General features: G+C 35.5%; 3 protein-coding genes across 7 annotated transcripts; 1 reads left to right on the top strand and 2 right to left on the bottom strand.

Moving 5' to 3' along the window:
• The first annotated feature begins 4,455 nt into the window (after positions 1–4,455).
• Positions 4,456–7,344, top strand: LOC129888593 (probable WRKY transcription factor 12). The gene is made up of 2 exons (XM_055963545.1): positions 4,456–5,039; positions 6,917–7,344. Exons 1-2 carry the CDS (start codon positions 4,528–4,530, stop codon positions 7,092–7,094), a joined length of 690 nt encoding a protein of 229 aa, XP_055819520.1. The 5' UTR covers positions 4,456–4,527; the 3' UTR covers positions 7,095–7,344.
• Positions 7,345–8,085: 741 nt separating this feature from the next.
• LOC129890105 (uncharacterized) lies at positions 8,086–19,037 on the bottom strand. 5 transcript variants are annotated; one of them, XM_055965641.1, is made up of 10 exons: positions 18,727–19,037; positions 14,995–17,712; positions 14,770–14,873; positions 14,428–14,497; positions 12,253–13,047; positions 10,198–10,400; positions 9,353–9,476; positions 8,939–9,151; positions 8,585–8,766; positions 8,086–8,407 (listed from the first exon to the last, which is right to left on the bottom strand). In XM_055965641.1, the coding sequence occupies exons 1-9, from the start codon at positions 18,868–18,870 to the stop codon at positions 8,623–8,625; spliced, it is 4,515 nt and encodes a 1,504-aa protein (XP_055821616.1). In that variant the 5' UTR covers positions 18,871–19,037; the 3' UTR covers positions 8,086–8,407; positions 8,585–8,622. The 5 variants fall into 5 exon arrangements, with proteins under 5 accessions (XP_055821616.1, XP_055821615.1, XP_055821617.1 ...); XM_055965640.1 differs by having other exon boundaries at positions 8,086–8,766; XM_055965642.1 differs by having other exon boundaries at positions 8,086–8,766; positions 14,995–17,521; positions 18,727–18,839.
• A 2,251-nt stretch (positions 19,038–21,288) lies between these two features.
• Positions 21,289–24,391, bottom strand: LOC129890106 (uncharacterized). The gene has a single exon (XM_055965645.1). It carries the CDS (start codon positions 24,037–24,039, stop codon positions 21,469–21,471), a length of 2,571 nt encoding a protein of 856 aa, XP_055821620.1. The 5' UTR covers positions 24,040–24,391; the 3' UTR covers positions 21,289–21,468.
• Positions 24,392–27,637: the final 3,246 nt, after the last annotated feature.

Consider the following 27,637-nt stretch of genomic DNA (forward strand, 5'->3'; position numbering starts at 1 on the left):
AAAAGCCTCAACCCATAGAAACAAAAGAAGATTAGCATGGAGTAAAATAGTCAAATCAGTCTCAATGATATGCCTATATTTTTTTTCCTGAAATTCCATTTTATTCAGGTGTGTTGGTACATGAATATGTCTGACAATACCACAATTTTCTAAATATTTAATGAAATCTTCTTTGAGGAATTCACCACCTCCATCACACTGGAATATCTTAATCTCTTTAGAAAACTATTTTCCACCAGTTTTTGAAATTTTACAAACACTTCAAAAAATTCAAACAGAATACCTGAATTATTTGTCATATGAATAGTGGCTCTTAAGTCCACATACAAGGTATCATCAATGGCAGATGTATTCTGCAAATTGATACTAGCCAATGCTTGTGGTAGTTCATCAACGGATTGGTACAAGTAGCCTCACCTGTAAAAACATTTAAGAGCAGTATGGTTATTCCTACCACAAATTTGACAAGACTCAACGTTATTCCTTTCCTTGTTCGAAGAATCTATTCCATTCTGGTGGTTTTGAGAACATGTTCCTTGTCTAGCAGGCTTGAAGCCTCTTTCTCTATAGTAGTTTCCTCTTCCCCTGCCCATTTGGGCAGAGAATGCCATGTTATGATTCTGTGATGGCACTTCTTCTTCATCCCCCCTCATATCAAAATCCTGAGAGCATTAATAAATTGATTAAGAGTGGGATATAGTGTCTTACCTAGTATAACAGTCCTGAAGGTCTTGCACTTAAGACCTAAACTTCTAGCAAAGTTAATTATTTTTCTATCTTCATCCACAGGTTTATGAATGGCTGCAAGACCATCACATATACCCTTGAATTCCTTAAGGTATTCATCAATCTTTTTAGTTCCTAGCTTAATACTTTGCAGTTTTTATTGGAGCTGAAACTCCTTATCTTTTGCTGTTTGAAGATATGCTTCTTCTAAGCATTTCCATATCTCCTTGGCAGTTGAGCAGCCCATAATCAGGTATATGTTTTCTTCTATCAAGGTGCCTGAGATCCAACTCCTTAGCAGCACATCTTTCTCATCCAGTCGTCAATGCTATCACTATCTTCTGCATCATTCTCAACAGCTACAGCTTTCTCAGCAGTCTTTCCAATGGAACAGGTGCTCTGAGTTGGTTCAGTTGCTATGATGATATAGATTAGTCTCATCACCTGAATTAACTACATCATTTGTGTCCTCCATATAAGATAATTTGTTGGCTTAAGTTTAATGGAACAGGGTGCAATGAGGTGATTAAGGGAGGAGGTGGATAGTGTATTGGTGGATAGAGCCATTGTAATTTGGACGTGAGATTTTGATTTTGATTCAATACTTTAAATAGCGGAAGAGCTATAATGCTATAATACCATGAAGAATTCTCAGCAACTATTGAGAGAATCAAGGTTTTGTATTGATGATAATAAATAAGTACAAGTCTCCTTTATATAGGAGTGAGTTGTAGAATCCTAAGCTAAATAAACTTAGAGTTATACTACAACACAAATGCAATGAAATTAATTACAAATTAACCACCACATGTTCATAGCAGCAACATAGTCATAATCTGACTCTAACTTATCCAACAAGACTCCTATCAGTTGGGCCATGTCATTTAACTTGTTCCTTAGATATATTTTCAACACTAATGGACTAGTCAAAGGTTGGACTCTCTTATTCAATATATAACAATTGATAAGAACGCATGTCAATCAATGTTTGAGATCAGTGACGGAGCCAAAAATTTAAATAATTGAGAGTTCAAAAAAAATTCTTATACCAAAGAAATTCAACAACGTATATATATATGCTTTGTCTATTGGACAATTTTAGCAAAGCATGCCCGTACGTATAATCTCTTTATATTTGAGTGAAAGGTGAGAAAACTTAAGTATGAAAATCAAATAATTATAGTTAAGATGTGTTTTGATAAATAATTAGTGATAGTTATAAAAAAAACTCGCACATAATAGTACTTCATGTATTAAACTCAAAAAACAAGAATAATTTAAATATGTTTTTGATCTATTAACTCTCTTTTTTTCCTTTTCAAAATAAGATTTAGTCTTTACTAGTCCAACAATATTACCTACCTGATAATAGAGGATCCCATTTGGAGAGGCAAAGTGAAATGATGAAATTATTAAGGGTGAAAGCATGGAACATTACCAAGGAAAAGATAAAAAGATGTAAGATAAATCGAATAATATAATATTATTGTAGAACTATAATATACATATTTCGCCTTAAAACCAAAATAATTATGTTTATAACCATATCTAAACTAAATTATGTGTGGCTTCCTGAACCAAAGCACATGAAAATTTATTTTGATTAAAAGCAAACATAATAGGACTCGAATCCATAATTTCAAGCACGTGAAAATTCTGTTTTTGATAACCGCAGGAGGAAGAACACTATAAGTCGAACAAATTAAATTTCCGTGTAACTTCCGTTGTTTGTTTGATTCATCTTCCTTTGGCTTTTTGGTGAATTATCCACTTGCCAATATTATATTCCAATTACTGCATCCAAATAAGATTTGTTTTATGTGGAAAATAATAATATGAGAATATTATGCAGTGAATAATACAAGGACAATTATGCATATAATTAATTGCTTATAACTTTTAGACTTTCTTTTGCTTAGTCTTATACATGATTTCATGTATTGCCAATTTATGTATTCTTATTTCACAATCTAACAAGAATAAAACAATACACTTTTGATCACTCACAACTTATGTGAATATTATTGACACACTATAGTGTCTATGCAACAAAAGGATGAATCGATCGCTTGATGATGATGGTGAGATAGATAGGATTTTATTATTTTTTAATAATCAGATGCCTCGAGTTTGATTCTTGCATATATATATATAAAAAAAATTTGATATAAGTGCTTTCACCTTTAATGGTTCTTATGCGGTGCTATTTTGAATTAGTCAGATCCCCAATACAAATATTGAATACCAATGAAAAACCAAATTTTAAAAAAATGTATCTCTTTTAAGTGGATAATCATTGCAAGATAGCATTTTATCTATCAAATCTCTTTGGAACACGCCCTTTTGTTTTGTATGGACGTAGAGGAACCCTTTATATTATGACTCTCTTGGTCAACTTTATTACATCAATAGAAAGCTTTTGTCTTTTTCTTTTTCTTTTTGTTGAAAATTATTATACATATGTATATGTAAAAGAAATGATCATTTTAATAATCTATTGATTTTTAAAAAGCAGTACAATTGACTAGGTAAAGTCTGGCAGAAATAGTGAAGGGTAACACTAATTAGGCGAAGGTAGTTTGCATGCCTTGACTATAGTAAGGATATTGGGATTTTTTTTATTTTTTTTCATTTTAATCCCTCAATAATAAGTCATGCTCTTCTTGGTCCAAAAGAATTTTTTTAGTGAGCACATAAAACCATCAAGTTGGTTCATCTAACTGTTGGAGTGCCACTTAGTTTGTAGGATGCATGGAAACATGGACTCGTTTTGGAAAATCCTCCCTTCATATATCATTAACTAACTTTTGAGATTGAGTTAGGTCAAAATTCATTTTATCGATAATATCATAGTCGGGGCTCATACCAATTCATTGTTTACGATGTTGGGTCTCTCATCTTATACTATCCACACTCCAAATATCCAGTCTTGGGCGTGCAGGGCTAATTGTTGGAGCTGTCCGGCCACATCGTTTTGTGGACTTGGATTCTTTACATAGTCTTGGGTAATTCTTTCATCATGAGCTAGTTTTGGGGTTGAGTTAGACCCAAAATCTATTACTATAGTGTCAGAGCTCATAATTATAATTCTAATTACAATATTTCACCAAGTTAATTAACAATATAATTCCACATATAACTTCTTGTGATAGGAAAAGTTGAATGTTTTTTCTTGTTACAAGAAATAGTCTTAGTGATTTTTATTATACTTAGATAAAGTTGAATGATTTTTTCGTTACAAAAAATCTTTAGTAGATTTAATGCAATAAAATGAAAGTACTTGAGTTTACTATATAGTATGAAACTAACTCTTGTATTAACCATCCAAATTAAACTACAATGAGATACAATTTGGACATACAAGTTTTAAACATTCCACAACGTTTTCATTCACCTCTTAAGTTTCCTGCCTAAACCATGCATTTACGCTTTATACTTAAACAAGTTAAAACACACCACAATAATAATAATGATAATAATTTGTTATAATTACACGACGTGTTATGGTGGTAATAACATGTTTTTGGGGCACGTACGTCTACCATTTCTAATAAGGCAGTTGAACAGATTTTATTAGGTAAAATGTAGTTGGCTTTTATCAAAGGGTACAAGCCAATTAATTTCTCACTGTATTCTCCTTACCCTAAAAAAAATAAAAATACCCCATCTATCACAACATATATATAAAACTGTCCAACAGCTATCACCTAACTTCATCTATAAATTTCAAACATAATTTATTTGTAACATTCTTGCAAAACTTGATCGACCCCATCATTTTCTTTTAATTTATCTCATCGAATGCATTATAACTCAACATTATTGTCGATGGACGCCGGCGAGGAGCTGCCACCACCACCACTGCCACCTCCGCCTCTTCCGCCACCACCGATGTTACTATCCAACGACCTATCTCCGACCAACTTCTTCATGCAACAACCTAATGATCAATTGCCAATGCAAAATAATTGTAATTCTAGTCAAGTTGGATTTATTTGTGATAATATTGATTGGGCTGGGCTTTTATCATCGGGCCCTTCGATTAATAACAATAATGAGTCGATTGCAACAACGTCAAATGTGTCGATAAATCCTAGGAATAGGAATATGAATATGATGGAAGGTGGTGAACAACATCAACAACAATTACAAATACAAGAACATAATTTATGTAGAAGAGAGAAAGGGAAGAAGAGGAAATATGTACCACCTAGGATTGCATTTCATACAAGGAGCACTGAGGATATTCTTGATGATGGATTTAAGTGGAGAAAATATGGTCAAAAAGCTGTCAAAAATAGCACACATCCAAGGTAAGTATATATTATATACCCATATTGATTGAGTTCATTTTTTTCGAAGAAACACAATAAATATCATGGTACCATATTTTTGCCTTCTTTTGTATTTTATTTGTGTGTGTATATAGATATAGAACTATCAATGTATAAATACTGAGTTAATTGCTCAAATGATCACTTAAAATTAATGTAGTTATTATTTCAGAAAGTCATTTATCTGTTGAGGAAAATTAAAATCAAGAAAAAATATGACTTTATGAGATAATAACTATAAATTGAGTGACCATCTGATAAGTTAATTAAAATCATTATAAATAGTTGAATTATGATAAAACATCTGAATATTGAAGAGTGAAGAAATGATACAATTGATTTATATAGCCAAACTGAACTAGCTAGTTTGGAAATTGAAGTGTAACGTTAATAATTAAGTGGTATTAACTTATATCATGATGAATAATTACATCTTAAATAGGGTGAAAATATCAAAGACATGCATAAAAGGTGAAAAAGAAAAAAAATTAGATGAAATAGTAAAGTAAAGAACTTATAAGTCTCTTTTTCTTATATGTGAAATATTTTCTTGCAAAGTTGCTTGTACATTATATTTCAAGTCTTTGTGCACAAGGGTATTTGGAGCTTCTTCTTTTTTTTTTTGGCCCAGCTAAAAAGAACAAAATGATTTATATACTATTTTTCTCACTTCTTACTTAGCTATTTATCCTCGAAATCTAAATATAATTGGCCAAATAATAATAGCCTGTTTTTTATTATTGGTGTAAAAATATATATACACAATTAAATTATTTATGTATTAGATAATATCAATAAATATCTTGATGAGCGCATCAATTAATTGGTATCTGATAAAAATTGTAACATGCTATCATAAGTGAAAATTCACAATGATATAAAAACGCCTTTAATTTGTACATGCATATAACTTAAGTAAATTAGGTCATAGTTTAAACATTTTAGGAATATTGATAATTTAGAACATGTTAGCTTATATATGAGGTAATCAATTTAAATTTGATGTCATCTCTAATTTATTTATTCTGCTATGCATGCATGTTTTTTTTACTTGTTGACGTGAAATACTTTGCACGTACACTAAAACTTGTAGTAGTAGTAAATATAACTCGTTATTCCTATGATGCAACATTCTTCCATCTTTCAAACATCTAAGATCAAATTGATCAACACTTCTACATCCTTTCATCTTGCATTGATCGTAGTTCTAGAATTAAATTTGATTCATGAGAATATACTACAACAACATACCCAATGTAATCTGAATCCCATAAATGGACTCTGAAGAGGGTGGTGTATGTACGCAATCTTATCCCCATGTGAAAAGTAGAGAGGTTCTTAATTTCTGATAAACTGTCGATCGGCTCAAGTAAAACATATTAAAATCAATAATAAATTTTTTTAAAAAAAATATAATGATGAAGAAACCATATAAAAAATAATGGAGAAAAAAACAATAGTAACAACGAATAACAATAACCGAAGCAGGTAAAACAACATGCAATAATAAAATCAAAAAATAAAATAATAGAAAAGTACTAATAATTATATTGTCATTTCCTCGTAGTTTACTATATGCATAACAATTTCTCTCTGTGGCTGTGTGCGCGCGTTGTTTATTTTGATGAGTATTAAAGTTTAGGTTGTTCACCTTCTCATGAGAATGAGCATATAATATAAATTGTCACAACTTTGGCCAATTGTTAATATTGATCATGTGTCATATTTACTAACTTAAAAGCTTAAGATATAATTAATTCTCATACTTTGAATTCAATAGCATTCCCAATATTTTATTTTAGTAAAAAATTTCTCTGCTCTTTTCTTTTTTCTACATTTTATTTTTTGCGTAACAGGAGTTACTATCGATGTACACATCATACATGCAATGTGAAAAAACAAATCCAAAGGCTTTCAAAGGATACAAGCATTGTGGTGACAACTTATGAAGGCATTCACAATCACCCTTGTGAGAAGCTAATGGAGACGTTGAGTCCAATTCTAAAGCAACTTCAATTTCTCTCTAGGTTCTAAATAAATATGTATTACTCCTATTAATTATACTAAATGTGATATAATCTAAATGTCTCAAACTGAAAAAGTAACGTAACATATATATGTTGGTGTCTATATGAACCAACATATAAAATTCTGTATAGAAATGTAAATTAAGATATCATACAGTCGAGAAGAAGCTAGCGATCGTTTCCAATGTTACCACGTTATGTATTTATATGAACCAACAAAGTTCATTCTTCAAAAAAATCATGTGAATTTTCATGTGTTTAATTCGACTATTTGTTCCTTTTTATCGAAATTCTAATTTATTTATTTATTTCGATGACTTAGGGAATTGTAGTTTGTCCTTTTTAAAATTGTTTGTATCATTGGAATTCTACCTCGGAACATTGACATCATCATTTCATTAACCTTTTTTATTAACCTCAACTAATTCCACAAGCACTTGTTAGTTGTTACCTTCCACAACAGTTAATGAATCGGTTAATCTGTCCACCAAGGTGAGGACAAATGAGAAGAAATCACCTAAAAAAAATCAGTTACTCTTTCTCGTGCATACATTAAAACTCTGTCATGCATCTTAAAACTATGAAGCAACAGAATGGAAAATGTTTTTTTGTTCACAAATTTGATACCTATTCAAGCAACTGTTCTAGCAGAAATCATAAATAAACAAAGGGCACAAATGAGATTGCATATGTTAAGAACAATAATCCTCAGATAATTGAACTAGGTCTCCAAATTGTAGATCTCGTTTTATTTCGTGTAGATATGTGCTCCAAAATTGTCACCGTTATTTGCGTTATTCGTTATTTGTTTTCTCATATCGCTTTGAACTTTTTAACCTTATCTGACCTCTTTTTATGCTTTTTTTAGCCGAGGGTCTCTCGGAAACAACCGTCCTACCTTGGTAGGAGTTAGGTCTGCGTACACTTTATCCTCCCCAGATCTGACATTGTGGGATTTCACTGGGTTATTGTTGTTGTACGTGCTCGAAGAAAGCTCATCAAGCACCAATGAAGATCAAATCAATCGAAATATACAAAAACTATGACTTCGGTGCTATTGATTTACATTTGTACGAACTGTACTAATAATCCGGTAAGTAATTCCACCACATCTTCGAAATCAGTTACTTGTACAAGACATGAACCATCCCCAAGAACCAAAACAGAAGACGAAAGTGGACGAAGCACGGACAAAATTGTCTCTGATGAAAAATCAACATGCATATCATTAGAGGTTCTAATTACCACCTCTACTGACCAAATGTACTCTGTTTATGCACACATCTGACTGTTCTGGCTGCGTTGTACAGAATTTCCTCTCTGCGTAAATGCAGTTCAAAAAGTTTGAAATTATTGTAGAGATGGTGAAACATCAACTCGAGAACTAGGCATATGAGTGGCTCAAGTTAACAACCAATGATAACCACAGTAAAGATGAATTACTTCTCCCATTGAAAGCCAAAACTACCATAGGAAACTGAAGACTTGGAACTTTACCTACTCAAGGAGTTGACTTTTAGTATAGCGCAGGGCTCTCATAGCTGGAAATTGCCCAAATCACGGCCATGGTGTGTGAGTTTTATTTTTCTGTGACCAACCCATTCTATTCTATAAGAAAGATCAATATTATGAAGCAGCTGTTTAAATCTGTCCATTTCATTCGACACATTGGTGTTCTCCTGCATGGAAGATTATCAAGAAATAAGGCAGGATAATGGATTAGCAAATATATTTTTGAATTTGACAAATTGCATGAGTCATCATTGGAGTCGTAAGAATCCATATGTTACAAGCATCACAACACTTATTCAATATTAGAATTGTTAAAAGAATTGCATCAGGGCTGCATACCTGTGAATTAGCATCTCCATCTTTAGAGAATACACTTTCCATTATGCTTGACCTATTAGCATTAGGCGAGAATCCCTCCCAAGGTGGGACAAAAATCAGTTTCATGCACTGAACAGGAACTAGGTTCTTGTTAAGTTTCTCCCACCACACAGATCCCACGGAGTACGACCACCATCTTATCATCAACCCAGTCTCAGAAAAAGCAACTAGCCCCTACAAGTAAAACAACATTATATGAAACTTTGTATAGACAGTGCACACAATATCTCAAAGAAGGCGGTAAAGCATCATTGTGCCCAATCAAGTGGATAACAAACCCATGCATGCAACAAAACCTGCACAATAACATTGGGATTTTTCCATTGACGAACTTAAAGAGGAAGATCATGTGAAACAGTTCATCCTGCATGGTACCTCTCCATCCGGTGAAAAGCTGAGAGCTGATATTACAGTAGTCACATTCATTGCTGAAGCTCCGCCAAGCAAACTGGGAAATCCTGGAGGTCCACTTGCATCTAAGACTTTTATTTTTGTGATGCTGCATTAGAGTTTAAAGCAGAATCAAATTACAAGCATTTAGATGAATAACAGGTCTCACATTACCAAGGTTCTCTCAATCATATTAATCAGGTCCCCAAACATGGATCCTGACACTCAGAAGTGGACAAGGAAAGGACTTTACTCCAGTTCATGTTAAAACCTATATATTTTTTTGAACAGAGAAATCTCCAATGGTCAGTGCCGCCACAGTTCAAAACTCAGTGGATAATGGGCCCGCCGCACCCTATCCTTCCCATTTAAATGCCAGGTTTTTTGTCTGCATCAAAGTTTAAACCCGTGGCGTGCCCTAACCCACGCCTCACATGCTTTGTTAGAGAGAAACCCAAGTAAAATCTTTGAATTGGGATTGAACATAGCAAGCCCTTTAAGGTCTTAACAAGAAAATAGCCATAAAGTATTATCTATAAAAGGACATCGATTAATCACAAAGTTAGAGCTACTTATCTCAAAAAAGGGCGGTCCACAAAGCTATCGTTCATGAGAAAAGAACCTCTATCAAACTAAATACTATGCTTAATATTGACAACCAAGGAGTATTCGAAAGGAAAAAAGAAATATAAATAATGTAGTTAATACCACAAACTGGTACTTAATGAGGTTTTGTGTTTCGGCATGTTTGATACTAAATATTACTAGAACAAAGAGGGAAGAAGCTCCTCATATGGCTAACAGAATATTCGGTAGTACTGTTCACTAACCTTTGCATATCATACACCCGAATGCTTGCACTGTTAATCTCTCCAATAGCATCTCCAATAGCTAATCGTGTCACTGGATCACTTAGTGCCACCATAGGGAATATGCGTGCAATTTCCTTCAATGCCGCCATTGAACTTTGCAAGCAAGTTTTTCGCATGGCTAAGTTTCCAGGATCTATTGTTTGTAAAATGAAAGTAACCACCTGCAGATCTATCTAGGTGTTAGACATGCTAAATTTGAGAAATGCTTCAGATCTAGAAGCACATTTGTCTTGTTATTACATTTCACTAATCAACAGAAGAGGGAGAAAAATCGTTATAACATATGTCTGCAACCCCTTTTCTGTTTACTACTTCCAATGTGCACATAGCTAAGTGCCTAAGTCTTCAAGAGTCTCTATTAACAAGTTCTAACAGCTGAGTAAACTTGAATTTTATGACTCACCACTTGGAAAATGGGTAGGGGGGAGGAGCAGCTTAAAAAAAGATCTATAATTAACTTTGAGTTTTAATTGAGTAAACCTTTTCCCTGTGGACATCCAAAACAGGACACAGAATGGAACTGAAAAAGAACAGAACTCTTTGCCAAACAAGTTCAGAAAACTCAGTGATCTTGATATCGAAAGTTGTTATAGCAAAGTAGGAAGACATATAACTCAGAAGGGGAAAATGACGAAGTTGAATGCAGTAGCCACTGATACAGGAACTCAAGGGCTTCTCTTTTCCCCATACCGTATGATTCAGAGGGATGTGGGTTATATGTCACTTCTGAAGTGAAAAATCATCTAACCTGGTATAACCAATATTAAGGGCTAAATCAATGAGGAAGTGTTATTTGCAGTATTTTGTAGTTCCGGCAGGGTTAAACCTAGAAATTGGACACATACTACAGTGTGACATCATCTTCTGTGTAGCCAGGTAGTTTTCATTAGGTCTACAGCTAGATATGTGTATACCCTCTTTCCCCATAACTTAGTGGCATGTCCCTATGGCAGTAACCTAGGGAACGAATGCCTCAATTTCATGTTGTATTAGTGTCAAGCATATGCCTATGTTTATATTATTTATCCACATTTGGATACTTATTCATTTGAGACAGTTTTGTGCCTCCACCAGACACCAACGTGACACCAGTTCCTGATTTCGGCCTTTCTTTGGGGAAGAGCAGGGGCCAAAGCAGAATCTTCAAAAGATTAATGGAAACTTTTCATAAGGAATGAAACCTACTAGAAGACACGATAACTGATCACTATGCTCAATCAAGTCCTTAATCGAAAGAGAGAATAGGAAACTTCTCAGCTTGTCCAGTTTTGGTTCTACAAATTCAAAGATGGTCATGTAATCTAGAAAGTTTGTGTAGGAGGAAGATTGTTCCTCCCGGTTAACACAATCAGCAACACCATAACTTCACCAAGTTACTCAATTGTCGCTTAAAGTAGAAAACTAAGAAGGGGCGACAACGTGAAACAGAGATGGTTGCAAGACAACTATTGATTGTGAAGCAACAACTGAGTATGCAAACAACAGTCATCCTTTTACTAGTTACTAATCTCTTTTGGCACATAATGCAGATAAACAAGTAATTATGATTTATGTGTCCTATTCATGCTGCGTTTGCTAATTTTAAGATTTTCCCCTCCTCATTTTTTACCTTGTGTTCAGCATGAGCTAGTGCCTATGTTAGTGTTTCACGTTGGAGGCTGAGGAATGGTGGTCAACAAGACAGTCTGCAATATAATGTCAACTTTTTTCAGTTTCTTATCAGCTATGGGGCATCAGGTTCTAACAGACACTTTAAAAGCTAGAAACACCAATTATTGTATTTCTCCAATATCCAATAACTGTTGGGGCTTATCAAGTATCATAAGCTAATTATGAAATCCCGTGTGTATCATTTGGAGACAAGGGGTACAGTAGAAAAGCAGATATATAACGTAAAACTGCAACAAAAGCACCACACTATAAGATAGTACAGCAGTATCAAGTAACATCAAGTTAGTACTTCATCTCAAAATCCACTCAATTTAACAAATAAAGAAGTGTATCTTAACAAACCTTATCAAGATACTGAACTAAGTTTCTTGGAGAACCACGTGCAACCCTAACTATAGTCATGAGGGATACTACATGAACAGGCGAATCAGAGGCAGTTGACCAGATCTGGTGTTCTATGACATTCAGAAAGCCCAATACATCGGCCATTGCTAAACTTGGGAGAAGAATTCCAACCAAAGTATCACGAATCCTAACAGATGTATATGGATTCTTGGTAGGGGTATTAGCGGATGCACCAGTGACACACTCAATTTGGAAGAATATGTCCCCAATCAGGCGGGGTATTTCAGAACCAATGCATGCCTTCCATGTGCTTTCCATGCCTTCAGCCAGAATTTCTGCGGCAGTGGAACTGTATTTCTCATTCATCGCCATAACCAACTTCACCAATGGATTAACAGCCAAGCCAAAAAGACTTGGTTTCACAAGGCTGGGATACCAAACAGCCAATGCAGCAGCAACAATGACATGAGATGTCATTGCATCTTGGCTCATGCCCCCAACACAAGAAATCCAATCTTGCATTTCAAATGATTCTAGCCATGATCTTATTTCAGATTCTTCATCCTCAGAGTTCCCTTCAGTAACAATTTGTCTGTCATCCCTCAAGCAGTTGGTGGGTTCTTCCGCTGGGACTGAATCATAGTTCCCACTTGGTGATACTTCATTCTCATTATCTCTTGGATTATCCCGGCGTAGTGGAGGTGGAATGGCTCGTGAAGCAGCACAATGAAATAAGGAACGTGCTGCCATCTTAACATGCTCAGCCTCATCTTGCCAAAAGCTCACCAAAAGCTTCAAAACAGAGATTTCAAACCATTAAGAAATATTTTACCGAAATCATTTCTTTAAACAACATCCCAAAGAACCAATGCTCCAACTGTTGCAACAAGTAGAGACAAGAACACCGCCAGTAAGCTTTACCTTATAAAAAAAGAGAGAGAAAAGAACGCCATCCCTGTGGAATTAGTTTTGGTTAAAATGTACTTGAAGTTCCCAAACTAGTAACCAAGGCACAAAAGCAATCACCTCACCCAGTCATGTAATCTAGGCAAGAAACCTTTATTTTCTTTTTCCTATTGTGTTTTTTGTGGGGGCTAACTGGAATAGTTTCGGAGGGTTTAGCACTAGTATGCAATATCACATCCAAGTCATAAAACCGACTCACAGCACTGATTTACTGATGTGTGATATCATAGCATATGTAGGAGTACTTACATTGCTGAAGGAGGAGTTGCTTACAACCAAAAATATATTTTGTATCAGTCCTCAGACTAGAATTAAGAACCTTGCAATTACAAAACCAAAGCAGAGACAAGCTTTCCTATATTTTTGCTTTCTATTACTGGGGAAAATTCAAAGGAACTTGAATCTTAACTCAGGCAGATCTTTAGATGGATTTCATTGACACTGTGATGATGGGTTGCTCACAGAATGAACAATAATCGAAATCGAATACAGAAATGAGCGGTCCAGAAGAAAGCATTATAAAAAAGGAGTCTGAAGGTGTCTCTCTTCCTTCTCATGGAAGGGGACCAGCTATCTGAATTACTGATTAGATAACGGCAAAGTAGTTATGCAAAAACAAGACTGTAACATCAAGGTAATTATTTGTGTTCCTTCACATGGTCCTCAAGAAGGAAAAAAGAATCTTGATTATATTTTGATTGTAAAAAAGAATTTGATTATGAGCCCGTTTGGATGGGCTTAAAAAAAGTAACTTTTATGTATGAAGTGCTTTTAGAACTTTGAAGTGCTGAAAGTTATTTTTATAAATAAGCAGTTGAGTGTTTGGATAAAAGTGCTTAAATGAGGAAAATGATGTGAATTTTAGTGTTAAAAGAATAAAAAGGGTAGTTTGGGGATTTAGTTAAAATATAAGGGATATAAAAGTAATTTCTATGGTCAAAGAAAATGACTTTAAGCACTTAGAAAAAAAAAGTTAGGAATCCTAACTTTTCATTTTTGACTGACTTTAAGAACTTTATGGCTTAAAGTTAGCATTAGGCAAACACGTCCAAAAGCTAAAAAGGGGCTTTAAGTTGATTTTGACCAACTTAAAGCCCATCCAAACGGGCTCTATATCCACATCCAAAAAAGAGTTCAGCAGGAATTTTAACCCTCCATCCCTACCCCCAAAAAAGGAAAGAAAGAGCTATTCAGATGATTTGTTACCTGAAGCAGGGGAGGCTTTATATCAGAAACTTTCTCGGCAAAGCTCCGCATGTAAAATGCTGACAAAGAACTGGAAAAGACAAATATCACTACGACAGTAGTGTTATAAGAGTTCGGTGGCACGAGGCTTCTACAATGAAATGCCAGATGATACTACATCTATGTAATGCAGAAAAAGACAGTGGGTCGAGTTTGACACGACATTTCTCTAAAAGATGTTGTTCAAACCCTACTGGACACAAGAAAAAGTAAGAAAAGCTGCAGATGTGAGTGTCTTTTACATTTTCATGATTGAAGTCATGACATATAGAATCCAGAAAGAATTCCACAACAATCTCATACCTGCTGGCTGCCTGAAAGGAATGTGACAAGCTAATCATATGTTGGGAAAGGGACACCATCGTTAGAGATCTCATTGCACAGTACTCTGATGATGATTTCCAAAGCTGTATGTCAATTTTAATTCCTTAGAGGCAAAGAAGTGAGGAAAAGTGTTTTTTTCTTTCATATGGGATAGGGGAAAGTGAAATTGGTGTCAATCTAAATCTAGCAAAACACTCAAAGTACCTCCAGAGTTGAAGTGTCATCAGGAAATGTCAAAGTCAACGACCCCCGATCCCCCAAGAGACCAGAAGCTACGAGAAGATTCTGTGGTCTTTTTAGCTTCATTTCAGTCACTAGCAATTTATCAAGTTCAGCATCCACATTCCACATGTGCAAAATAGACAAGCTGAACTGAAGCAGGCATTTTTCAAGCAAGAACATCCATTCAGAATCTCTTGCAGCTTCAATGGAGGTACCACCAGATTTATCATTGATGCTTTGATCACTGGAACTAGGGATGCCAGTTTCCTGACCCTTGAAATTAGTCCTCTTATTGGGAGACTCAACCCTTATTTCTTTCACTTGATTTTTGTTCGGATCAGAACTATCTGTTTTATAGGACTCATCTCCTTGACAAAGAGACATCAAAGAGGTGAGATCAAAAGATAGAGCAGCAACTCCAGGAAAAGGACAAGAACCTTTAACAGGCTGTTTTCTGATTTGAGGCAATGCAGATCGATTAGATCCTGTAGTACTTCCAGACACGCTTGTACTAACAGGTATATTTGATGAAGAAATTCCCTTTCCCACAGTTTGTGACTGAGGTGGTGGAGACTTGGTTTCATCAGTAGCAGGAAAAAGCAATGAGGAAGCCGAAGTATTTCCACTTATCATACTGCCACTAGGGAGATCTCTGTCAATTCCTGTGCAGAAATGATCAAACATTGAGACAGCAGCAGCTCCACGAAGCACCCGCTCACGAGCACCTGATTTTACGTCCCAAATGTACAAAACATCTGCATCAGTTGTTCCTGTTTGGTTTGGGCACAGACATGCTATGTAGCCTCTTCTACTATCCCACACAACTTTTGCAGGATAAAATGGGTGTCCAGGGAACATTCGCTCTACACGCATGGTATCCAGTGAAGAAAGGACAACAGATGAGTCTTCCCCAACAGAGAGGAAGCAATTACTCCACGGGCGTTCTGTTTGAGATGGTGGAAGAATTATTTGGCGAACTGGAGCAACATGTTGGTGCATTACAACCATGGGACTGCTGGAGTCAAGATCCCACACACGAATAGTACAGTCCATACTTCCAGAGATTAGAACATAATTGTTGCTACCTCCTTGGCATCTAATCAGCACTCGTTGTGCAGCCAAACACAGTACAGCTCCTGTATGCCCCAAGAGATAATGTTGAGTGGCATGTGCTTTTGACACGGGATATGAATTTTGACCAAGAAAATCTAATTCTTCAAAGAACATATCAAATCGAACAACTTTTATATCACCGTTATATAACCCATATACAATAGCCAATGGCACATACTCTTCAGAAATAACCATTGAAGAAGACACTAGTTCTTTTCTTTCATAAGTTCCATTTTTGTGGATATTTAAAACCCTTTCATCAATAGCTTTGAAAAAAGTAGCAGCATCCTGCGAGGAAGTTAATTTGTCCTTCCCACCTGCGGTGTCTATTTTAACAACCTGCCTAGGAATCTCATTTTCAGGGGCATTCTGGTTAGGAGTCCAATCATCAAATATTCTACCTTCACCAGAAAGTCTGCATTCTTGACAATTTATCTCGTTTTTGTCACGCAGCTTAGGCAGTACCCAACATGTCAGACGAGGTTTCCAAATCAATAATTCATTGATAGGAAAAGAAATTGATTCAACACGGAAAAGACAGTTGCTCACTTGCACGAAAGAGATAGATATGCTCATGATAGACTCCTGAGAAATGACTGGGATAGCAGCAAAAGGTTCATATATGAAGATATTACTTGAGTAACATATCCTGTACACTATGGCAGCTCCTTTACCATTCCATACAACAAATTTTTCAATGAATGTGGCTTCTGAATCTTCAGAATCAAGCAGATTGTTATCATCTCCAACAAACATGCCACCAATGGCGTGTGACTTCCCTTCAATAGAGAGCAGATCATCTGAGAAAGATATCTCTCCCACGGAACTTCCATCCTCTAATAGACTAAATATGCAGCATGTACCATATACAAAAGCTAAAACCGGCCCACGATTTGCAAAGGCCACCAGAAGTCCCCTGTCCTTTGACCCATTTACCCAATCCATTTTGCCTGCATCAGACAAGTTAGTCTTGGCTGTCATGTTTTGTGTGCTTGAATCACACTCCTTTAATATTGGTATACATTGTGATTTACCAAAAGAATCAACCATCATCACTGACTCGGTCAACACATCCCCAAAGGATGAAATTACAGCCACAGATTTCAAAGGCCCAATTGATAAGCTCCCATGAAAAACTGTTTGGACGATAGCAAGTGTATACGTATCAACAATAACAACTGTGCACTTTACTGGTTTTGCATGTTGTGAGTCTTTATCTGCAAATGTTTCACCCTTCTCAGCAGTGCTAGGTGAGTGATGATCGGATAAATGAACATGATCAAAGGAACAACAAGCTATACATACATATCTGCGATTTTCAGGAAATGGTCGAATTAAGTATGGCGTCCCCACCCAGGGAGGCATTTTCCTTCTACGTCTGCATTGTCCACTGGCTCTGCTCCAAATGCACAACACACCATCAGTGCATGCACTTAATAATGCACCACAGTTAGATGAGTTAGAAGTTGATACCACATTATTTGAATCATCTAATTTCTCATCTCCCAAAACTGTAGTAGGAACACATATTCCAAGATCTGCTATCGGAGCAACATGACCACAAAGCATGGCAACAGGTGTGATTTCCTGAGCCAGGAAAAAAGGAGAGCTCATAAACTTAAACCTTAACAAATACCACAACTAAGAAAAGATCCAACGTTACTTTACCATGCCTTTTTCAAAAAAGAAAAAGGATCCAATTTCACACAAATTATCATAATGATTTACTCCATCCATCCAAACTTGCTCATCTCTTTTCACTTATGAGCTCACCTAGACATAGATTGCTTCATCTTTTTAATAATTAAGTTATCATTAGTTGCAAGAAACATACTATATCCTACAATGTCCAAAAAGAATGGTGTAAAATCAAAAGTTATCTTGGTTTATCTCAAGGACACAAACTACAAAAACCATCTTGAGATAGAAGTATACTCTTTTCACTTATGAGCTAAATCAGACCCCGACTAATCCATTTTGTTATAAAATAAATAGAAGTATTGGAAAAGTACTATAAGTTGCAACACTCAGAAAAAATATGTTAAAATCAGAAAGCTAAGTCGGACCTAGATTAATTCATTTTGTAATAAAACATATGAGGATAACAGTATAGGCTATGGATTTGACCTAACCCAGTAGCTTTGGCTCAAGACTTGTATATATGTTAAGAAATCTAGTAAACATGTATAACTATTAAATTTCGGAACTAAGTAATTAAATTTTTCAATGGTCTCAGTGGCATCCCAAACAATAAAGTTCAAATCCTGGATCTGCCTATGACAAATCAAATACTGTAAGTTGCATTGTTCAGAAAGAATATGCTAAAATATCAATTAAAGATCTCTTCTTTTAACTTACGGAAGCAAAATGACACGGCTATATTGAGATATAAGTGATAACTAACACCAATTGTAGCGTAGAGGAGATCACAATTAGCTAATCAACAAATTACTGCTTCGCCATTGAACAGAAATGTGATATCACTCAGTAAAGCGCAAAGAGATCGCGATTAGCTAAGAACATGTACGACGTCGTAACTGAACTGAAACCGTTTAAACAATGCTAGATTTCAGCCATTTAAAGGAGAAGAAAGTGATTTACCGAGGAGGAGAGATTCCACCAGATGATGGAGCCATCGGAACCGCCGGTATAGAGAGTCAGAGGATTGTTGAGTGCGGCGACGGCGGTGACTTTGTGAGCCGGCGGTGAACCTGACCATATACAGGCTATGGATTTACACTTCATCGACTATACGAGACGGATCAAGCCTATAATTTCCAATTAAACTGGAGAAAACTTGGGATTATTTTGGGTTTTAAAGGTGAAGTTTGCATAAAATATTATTGTCGTTTGTGAGTGCAATTGTTTAAATTGGAAACCATATGGTGGCATTCAGAATTACGTGTGGGTGTTTTTGTTCTAAAATTTCTCTCAAATGTTTGACACATTAATTTTAGTTGCATCAAATGGATCAATAAATGGAATGAAAAAAATATTATTGGTTATTGTTATTGAGTTAATGGAGATTTAATGATTTTATAAAAAAAATATTGAAATGTTGATTTAATATTGATTTTTAATATTAGGTTATTGATAACCCATCTAATTTACTATCAAACATTTATAACTATCACGGTCCATTATTATTGAAACAACAATTAATCACTATCACTATTCACAATCAACCATCACTAAATTATAAATGGTGACCATCAATAGGCACCAATAACTATGTTAAGATTGATTGTATCATTAACTGTTGTTAAAAAAGAAAGTCAATGTTTATTGTTTACTATTCTTTCCGTTATGTTAAGATCGATTGTATCATAAGTGTTGTTACAGTTTTTTCTCAATTCCCCATCTTCATGTGAAAAATAACCAAGTTAGGCAACTCTCTTATTGAATCAATTTTAAATGACGTTAAAAACATTTCATTTTTTTCAGTTCTTTATCTCTTTATGATTGCCTCAATCCTAGATCCTCCTATGACGTTTACTTCCATTCCAGAGTTATTGCTCAAGGGGATTCAACACAGAGGCATCAAAAGGATCTTGATGTTGTTATGGGGAAAGATAGTGCAGTTTTGATCCTTGATGACACTGAAGCAGTAAACAAGTTACCAACATCTTAGAAACATTACATCCATGTCATTTGATGGATTGTATTATTCTTGCTTGCATGTTTGCTCACACTTTTGGTCTGCAACATTTGAGGAGTGCATGTTTTTATACTCTGCCCTCCCTACACCACACCCGTGGTATATTCCCGGGTATGTTGTTATTGTTGCAGTGCTTCTTTTTTTCTTGTCCGAGTATTCGGGTTATTCCTTGTCCAGTTTCAATGGTTAATGTTCTCCGTACCATAAATATAACTCAAACAACAATTGCACCTCAATCCAAAGCAAGTTATGGTTCGCTATATAAATCTTCACGCTCACATCCTCGAGTATAACTGTTTGACAAAATGGCAGGTGCTCAAAACAGTTCGTAAGGAAGTCTTGGCGGATTGTAAGATAGTATTTAGCCGGGTTTTTCCTAGTAACTTCCATGCCGAAAAACATCGTCGGTGGAAAATGGTGGAACAATTAGGAGCAAAATGTTCCAAAGAGCATGACTTGTCTGCAGACAAGTTGTCTCTGGTTGCTGGAACAGAAAAATCGCTCTGGGCAGTGAAAGAGAGCAAATTCCTGGTCAATCCAGGTTGGATTGAAGCTACCAACTATCGATGGCGAACACCACTTGAAGAAGACTTCCCCGTAGTATGTAGTGTTAGTAAACTGTATTGTAAATATTAAAACAGTAACAATAACTACTGAAAGTAATAAAAGACAAAATCTGGATTGAAACTGAAAATAATAACAGTATCTGAAAAAATTAATGTCAGAACAAAAATCGAGCCCTCTGAATATACTGTGTCCTTAAGAAAATTATTCTCCTCAATGTACCTGAGATTTTGGAGTCTTTCCTCCCAGGATAGAACGATTTACTCACCAAAATAGAGGTACTGCAAATTCTGGTGTCTGCGAACCACTGGAAGGCATTATATCACACGAGTTTTTAAGAAGTGCAGAAAAGAAGAAAAAGAAGATTTCTATCAGAATTTTCGTATGGAGCATTCTGAGGATTAACAGATATATATAGCCTGTTTGCATCTTTTAAGAAAAAGCACCTGTTGGGAAAAGGTTTGTCCGTTGAGAAAAGGTTTGCAACTTTTCGGACAAGGTTGCAACCTTTCAAAAAATCTGTTGGAAAAACGGAGGAAAATATTTTTAAATTAATCCGGGAAAAAAACGGGGTCGGGACACGGGTCAAGATTTTTCACTTAATTAATTAAATAAATACATAATATTAATTAATTAAAAATTTAAAGGAAATTTGGTCCAAAAAGATTATCAATCAATTGACCAAATCCGTAGCAGTAGCCGAGCGACGACGACGACGGCGCGAGGGGAGACCCTCTTCTTGACCTTTAGCAACATGAAGGAGTTCTTCTACTTTTAAGTAGGAGACTTTTTCTTTCCACCACCTATGAGGGACTAATGCTTATTTCATAAAGCAAGAGAGAACAAATCATTTTTCACTCCACTTCTGATTCAACCTATCAATTAAACCCAACATGTAGTTATCAACTTTTTGAACATAATCATAGGTAGGAGCTTATATATGGGCAGTCTAAATGAAAATTTGAAATATGTAGAACAAGTCTTAACATTTTACAGCCAGAAACTTACATATTACTACTATCTTACAGTCCTAAAACTGCTAACTACCCAAAAGCTTCTTGCAATTTACAAACTTTCAAACTGTAAGCTAGGTAAAGTACAATTATGTTTAATTGCCATCCTCACTTACAAATACTCAGATCATCCAAAGTGCTGAATTCACCTAAAAGAGATCCAAAGTTGTCGATGATTGGTAAGCCCAATTTTAGTGAAAATTTGACTGCCCTATTACCTGGAAGTTGCACCCATTCCCCCATCCGTAAATCTTCATTATCCTCTTGACCTTCTTGCTTCTCCCTGGCACTAGAATCAGTTGGCATCTCTCTTTGCAGCTCGACCTCCTTTGAGATCTGAAGATCAAATCTCTTAGACTGATAAGCACGGAAAGCTTCTTCAGCAGTGCCTATTTCGTGAGAATCAATCCTTTGCTCAGTTCCGCCATTTGATGAATTCGAGATTGGAACATCAATTTCTGATCCACCAGCTGATTTGAGTTCACAATTTACATTGTCATGCCCTGACTTGACCTTGACTAATTTCTCTGATTTCTCATCTTGCGTAGAATGAGTTTGTTCATTACCACATTGTCGCTTTGCATCGACTAGTCTCTGAAACTCTAGCTTCTTAGACTGATAAGCCCGGGAAGCCTCTTCAGCAGTGCCAAAAGTCCCCAACCAAACTCTTTTCTTACTGATGGGGTTTCTAATCTCAGATGTATATTTACCTGAACTCTTTCTCTTGTGAACCCTAAAGAAATGTGTTATTTTCTGAGAATCGATTATTTTAGTTCTTCTACTCACTTGAGCAGTGTTTAAGGATTGATCATGATTAGCCACAGACAAGGATGCCACAAGAGGAGATTCAGACTGCTGAACTTGATCACAATTTTTCCTTGGTTTATTCTCCTTATTACTCTGCTGTCCTAATTTCTTAAGCTCAGACTTCTTGGACAAATAAGCTTGTGAAGCCTCTTCAACAGTGTCAAAAGTTCCCAACCATACTGTCTTATGCTTAATTCGATCTTTAATCACAGCACCATACCTTCCATTCTTTTGCCTTCGGATTCCAATTAAGCTTATCTTGGCTTTAGGATCACAACTTGTAGTAGTATTACACTCATCACATGATTCTGTGCCATAGACATTATCCATTAGACGTGTGGTTCCTTTAGAAGACTCGAGTTCTTTCCCTGACATCTTGTTCTTGTGAACCCCAACAATATGTGTTGCTGCTTTGTGAGAATCGATTCTTTTATTTCTTCTACCAACACTAGCAGCATTAAAGGTTTGGTCATTAGCCACAGACAAGGATGCCACAACAGGTGCTTCAGGCTGCTGAATTTGATCACAGTTCTCCTTATTACCCTGCTGGTTTAATTTCTCAATATCAAGCTCAGACTTCTTGGAGAAATAAGCTTGTGAAGCCTGTTCAACAGTGTCAAAAGTGCCCAACCATACTTGATTATGCCTAGTTGTGTCTCTAATCACAGCACCATACCTCCCGTTCTTTTGCCTTCGGATTCCAGGCAAGCTTCTGTTGGCTTTAGGATTGCCGACATTAGTAGTATTACACTCATTAGAAGATTCTGTGCCATGAATATTAGCCATTAGACATGAGGTTTCTTTAGAAGACTCGGGTTCTTTCTCTGACGTCTTGCTCTTATGAACCCCAACGATATGTGTTGTTCTGTGAAAATCGATTCTTTCATTTCTCATACCCACACTAGCAGTATCTAAGGTTTGAACATCAGCCACAGACAAGGATGCCAGTACAACAGGTGATTCAGGCTGCTGAATTTGATCACAATTCTTCTTTGGTGTATTCTCCTCATTACGCTGCTGGTTTAATTTTGCATTCTCAAGCTCAGACTTCTTGGAAAAATAAGCTTGTGAAGCCTCTTCAACAGTGTCAAAAGTGCCCAACCATACTTGCTTATGCCTAGTGGTATCTGTAATCACAGCACCATACCTCCCATTCTTTTGCCTTCGCACACCAAGCAAGCTTATCTTGGCTTTAGGATTGCTTGCACTAGCATTACATTCATCAGATGATTCTGTGCCATGTACATTAGCCATTAGACATATGGTTTCTTTAGAAGATTCGGGTTCTTTCCCTGACCAGTTGTTCCTGTGAACCTCAATGATATGTGTTGTTGTTTCGTGAGAATTGATTCTACTCACACTAGCAGTATCCAAGGTTTGATCATTTCCCACAGACAAGGATGTCACAATAGATGATTCAAGCAGCTGAATTTGATGAAGATTCTCCTTTGGTTCATTGTCCTTATTACCCTGCTGGCTTAATTTCTCAAACTCAGACTTCTTGGACAAATAAGCTTGTGAAGCCTCTTCAACAGTGTTAAAAGTTCCCAACCATACTTGCTTATGCCTAATTTTGTCTGTAATCACAGCACCATACCTCCCATTCTTTTGCCTTCGCACGCCAATTAAGCTTATCTTGGCTTTATTACATTCATCAGATGATTCTGTGCCACCATGGACATTAGATTTTAAACATGATGTTTCTTTAGAATAAGATTCTATACAAACTAAGGGTTCTTTTCCTCGGAATTTGTGCATGTTAGAGTTCAAGCCTTTAGATTCATCAGTACCCAAAAATGCCTCTTTCTTCTCCATGTTTTGCCATTCATTTACAAATAAGGGTCTTTTCTCATGAAATGTACTTAAGGGCATTTTACCATCAGTTTCTTCTTTGCTTCTTTCAGTAGCAACACTTGTACTTTGTGCTTTGTGCTTTGTGCTTTGTGTGTTATAAAGGAATAGTAAACTTTACCTTGTCAATAAAAATCTCTGGCTGCTCAATTTGGGTTATCTTCTGTTTCTTGCTGCTGATTTCATCTTCTTCTTTTTCATCTGCAAGTAGTCCTCTTTGATCAGTTTCCATGTGGATTATGTTAAAAACACAACAATTTACATTGAAGTGATGGATTTCTGGATGAGATGAAAGAGGGAAAGTTTTTTTTTTCCTTTTTGGAATTCTTGATTGAGCTTATTTGTGACGGTATTTTACCACGGAGTTCTTCCTAGCTTCATCTCTACAGTGCCAACTTACTCACAAAAATAGTTATTTTATTTTACTTGTCCATTTTAATTAATCAAGAGAGTTTAATTGTTTTCTCATATACTATTTTTAGTATTAAATAGTAACTACATAAAATAATACTCCCCTTGTTCCACTTTATATTACCTTTTTTCTTTTTTAGTCAGTCTCAAAAAAATCTCATTTGTATAATTAATATTAATTTAACTTTAAATGTTCATATTATTCTTAATGAAGTGATTTATAGTCACATAAATATTTATGACTTATTTAAAAATACAAGTTTTAAAATTTTATTTTTCTTTATTAAATTTTGTGTCCAATCAAATTATATCATATAAATTAAAACGAAATAAATAATAGTCAAATTTAGAATTTTAAAATATTATAACGTAATAAAATACATCTTTAATTAAATTATATCAGACAACAAGCGCCAAATAATACAAAAAAGGGAGTACCACAGTAAATTTTCCACTTGACACCCTTGTTATATTCTCTTATTTTAGTCAAAAAGGACTCTTCTTTCGATATTGTTATCTCATTATTTAAAGTGCAAATGAGATTGTAGTAGTAATACTTGTCTTTAAAGTGCCTTTGTGATGCTAAGGGCATGTTTGGACATATGAACCTTTCAGAGCATGGTTTAAAGATCATTTTATGAGGAAAATGAAAATTTTATAATAAAATGAAATGTTAAACCACCATGTAAAATCTCATAAGTAATTCGTAAACGTTAGACGACAATTCAATATTCTATTTATAAAATTGAATAATATATGAGCAACTATTTAATTCGAGTGGAATGTTATTTAAAAGAGTAACTTTTGAGAACGATATTTATATAATTTTAAAAATTTGAACGAAAATGTCTTGTTGTCTTATTGTCTTATGGAGCCTAAAAGAAGGTAAACTCTTCTGCCCGGAGGACCAAACCTGGCTGCTGGGACAAGCTTGGTATACCACTTCTATTATTTTCTGTATAAGGTAAAGTTGCGAGACATATTCAAGAAGCAAATGAAGATGATTTAAATTGAAAATAACTCAAACTAGTAGAGTATAAATTTGTCTTAAAAATATGAAAAGGGTAGAAAAACATGCAAAGGGGGATTTATGTCACCTCACCACAATAAGGAATAATAGAAATAGAAAATGCTTCATCAGGGAAAAAATAAAATAAAAGCAAGATAGGATAATAAGATCCCCACAAATACGATTGTGTAACACTAAATCTACGAGATCCTATAACTTATATATAGCTTCCCGATAATTTCAGTTATCAATATAGGACTTTATTTGCACACTCAACAACAGACTTTCAAGTCAGTACACGTTACTCCCTTCATTCCATATTAAGTAAATTTTGAGAAATTTTTCATTGTTCAAAATAATTGAATTGTTCAAAGTTCAAGATAAACGTTTGAAATATTTTTCATATTTGTCCTTTCATTTATTGAAGTTTTATATTTTTTAGAAAATAAATTATACTACTTGCAAAGTTATATTTAATAGTGAAAAGTATGGTTCAAATTATGCTCTTAAATATTTTTCTTAATATGTGTGCATTGCGTCGTAAATTCAATTAATATGTAATGGAGGGAGTATCATTTTTCAAACATTCTATAGTTGAAAGGAAATAGATATTAACTACTATCTACTGATCAATCCTAAAACTTGAAAATACCAAAAATCTTACTGCAATTTTCAAAGATTCATCAAGCTAGGGAAATCGCACCATTGTTGTCTTTAGTTTAATTAATACTAAGATCATCCAAACTGCTGAATTCACCTAAAAGATATCCATAGTTATCGATGATCGGTAAGCCCAGTTTCAGTGAAAACATGACTGCCCTATCATCACCTGGAAGTTGCACCCATTCCCCCATCCATAAATCTTCATCATCCTCTTGACCTTCTTGTTTCTCCCCTGTACTAGAATTTGTTGGCATGTCGCTTTGCATCTTGACCTCTTTTGAGCTCTGAGAATCAAATTTCGTAGTAAAATAAGCATGGAAAGCTTTTTCAGCAACACCTATTTCGGGAGAATTAATCCGTTGGTCAGTTCCTCCTCTAGATGAATTTGAGATTGGAACAATGATTTCTGATCCACCAGCTGATTTGAGTTAACAATTTACATTTTCATGTTCATGCTAGACATTGACTAATTTCTCTGATTTCCCGTCTTGCTTAGAATGAGTTTGCTTATTAGTACATTGCTGCTGCTTCGCCTTGACTAGTTTCTGAAACTCGAGCTTCTTAGATTGATAAGCCCGTGAAGCCTCTTCAGCAGTGGCTAAAGTTCCCAACCAAATTCTTTTCTTACTGATGGGATTTCTAATTTCAGATGCATATTTCCCTGATATCTTTCTCTTGTGAGCCCCAACGATATGTGTTGTTTTGTGAGAATCCTTTCTTTTCTTTCTTCTACTACCCAGATTAGCAGTACCTAAGGTTTGATCACTAGCCACAGACAAGGATGTCGCGACAGGTGGTGATTCAGACTGCTGAATTTGATCACAGTTCTTCTTTGGTTTATTCTCCTTTTTCCCTGCTGGCTTAATTTCTCAAACTCGGACTTCTTGGAGAAATACACTCGTGAAGCCTCTTCAACAGTGTCAAAAGTGCCCAACCAGACTCTCTTATGCCTAATTCGGTCTGTAATCCTAGCAGCATACCTCCCGCTTTTTCGCCTTCTGATTCCAGTTAAGCTTATCTTGACTTTAGGATCGCACCGCGTAGTAATATTACACTCATCAGATGACTCAGCGCCATGGACATTAGTCAGTAAGCATGAGGTTGCTTTAGAAGAACCGGGTTCTTTCCCTTGAGAATAGATTCTTTTATTTCTTCGACCCATACTAACAGTATTTAAGGTTTCCACAACAGGTGATTCAGGCCGAGTTTGATCAAAATTCTTCATTGGATTATTGTCCTTGTTTTCCTGTTCGCTTAATTTCTCAAAGTCAGAATTCTTGGAGAAATATGCTTGTGAAGCCTCTTCAACAGTGTCAAAAGTGCCCAACCAGACTCTCTTATGCCTAATTCGGTCTGCAATCCTAGCAGCATACCTCCCGCTCTTTCGCCTTCTGATTCCAATTAAGTTTCTCTTGACTTTAGGATCACAACCCGTTGTAGTATTACCCTTATCAGATGATGTTTCTTTAGAAGAACCAGGTTCTTTCCCTTGAGAATCAATTCTTTTTTTCTTTGACCCATACTAGTAGTATTTTA

The sequence above is a fragment of the Solanum dulcamara genome, chromosome 5 (genome assembly GCF_947179165.1).
Source record: "Solanum dulcamara chromosome 5, daSolDulc1.2, whole genome shotgun sequence".
NCBI classification, from domain to species: domain Eukaryota; kingdom Viridiplantae; phylum Streptophyta; class Magnoliopsida; order Solanales; family Solanaceae; genus Solanum; species Solanum dulcamara.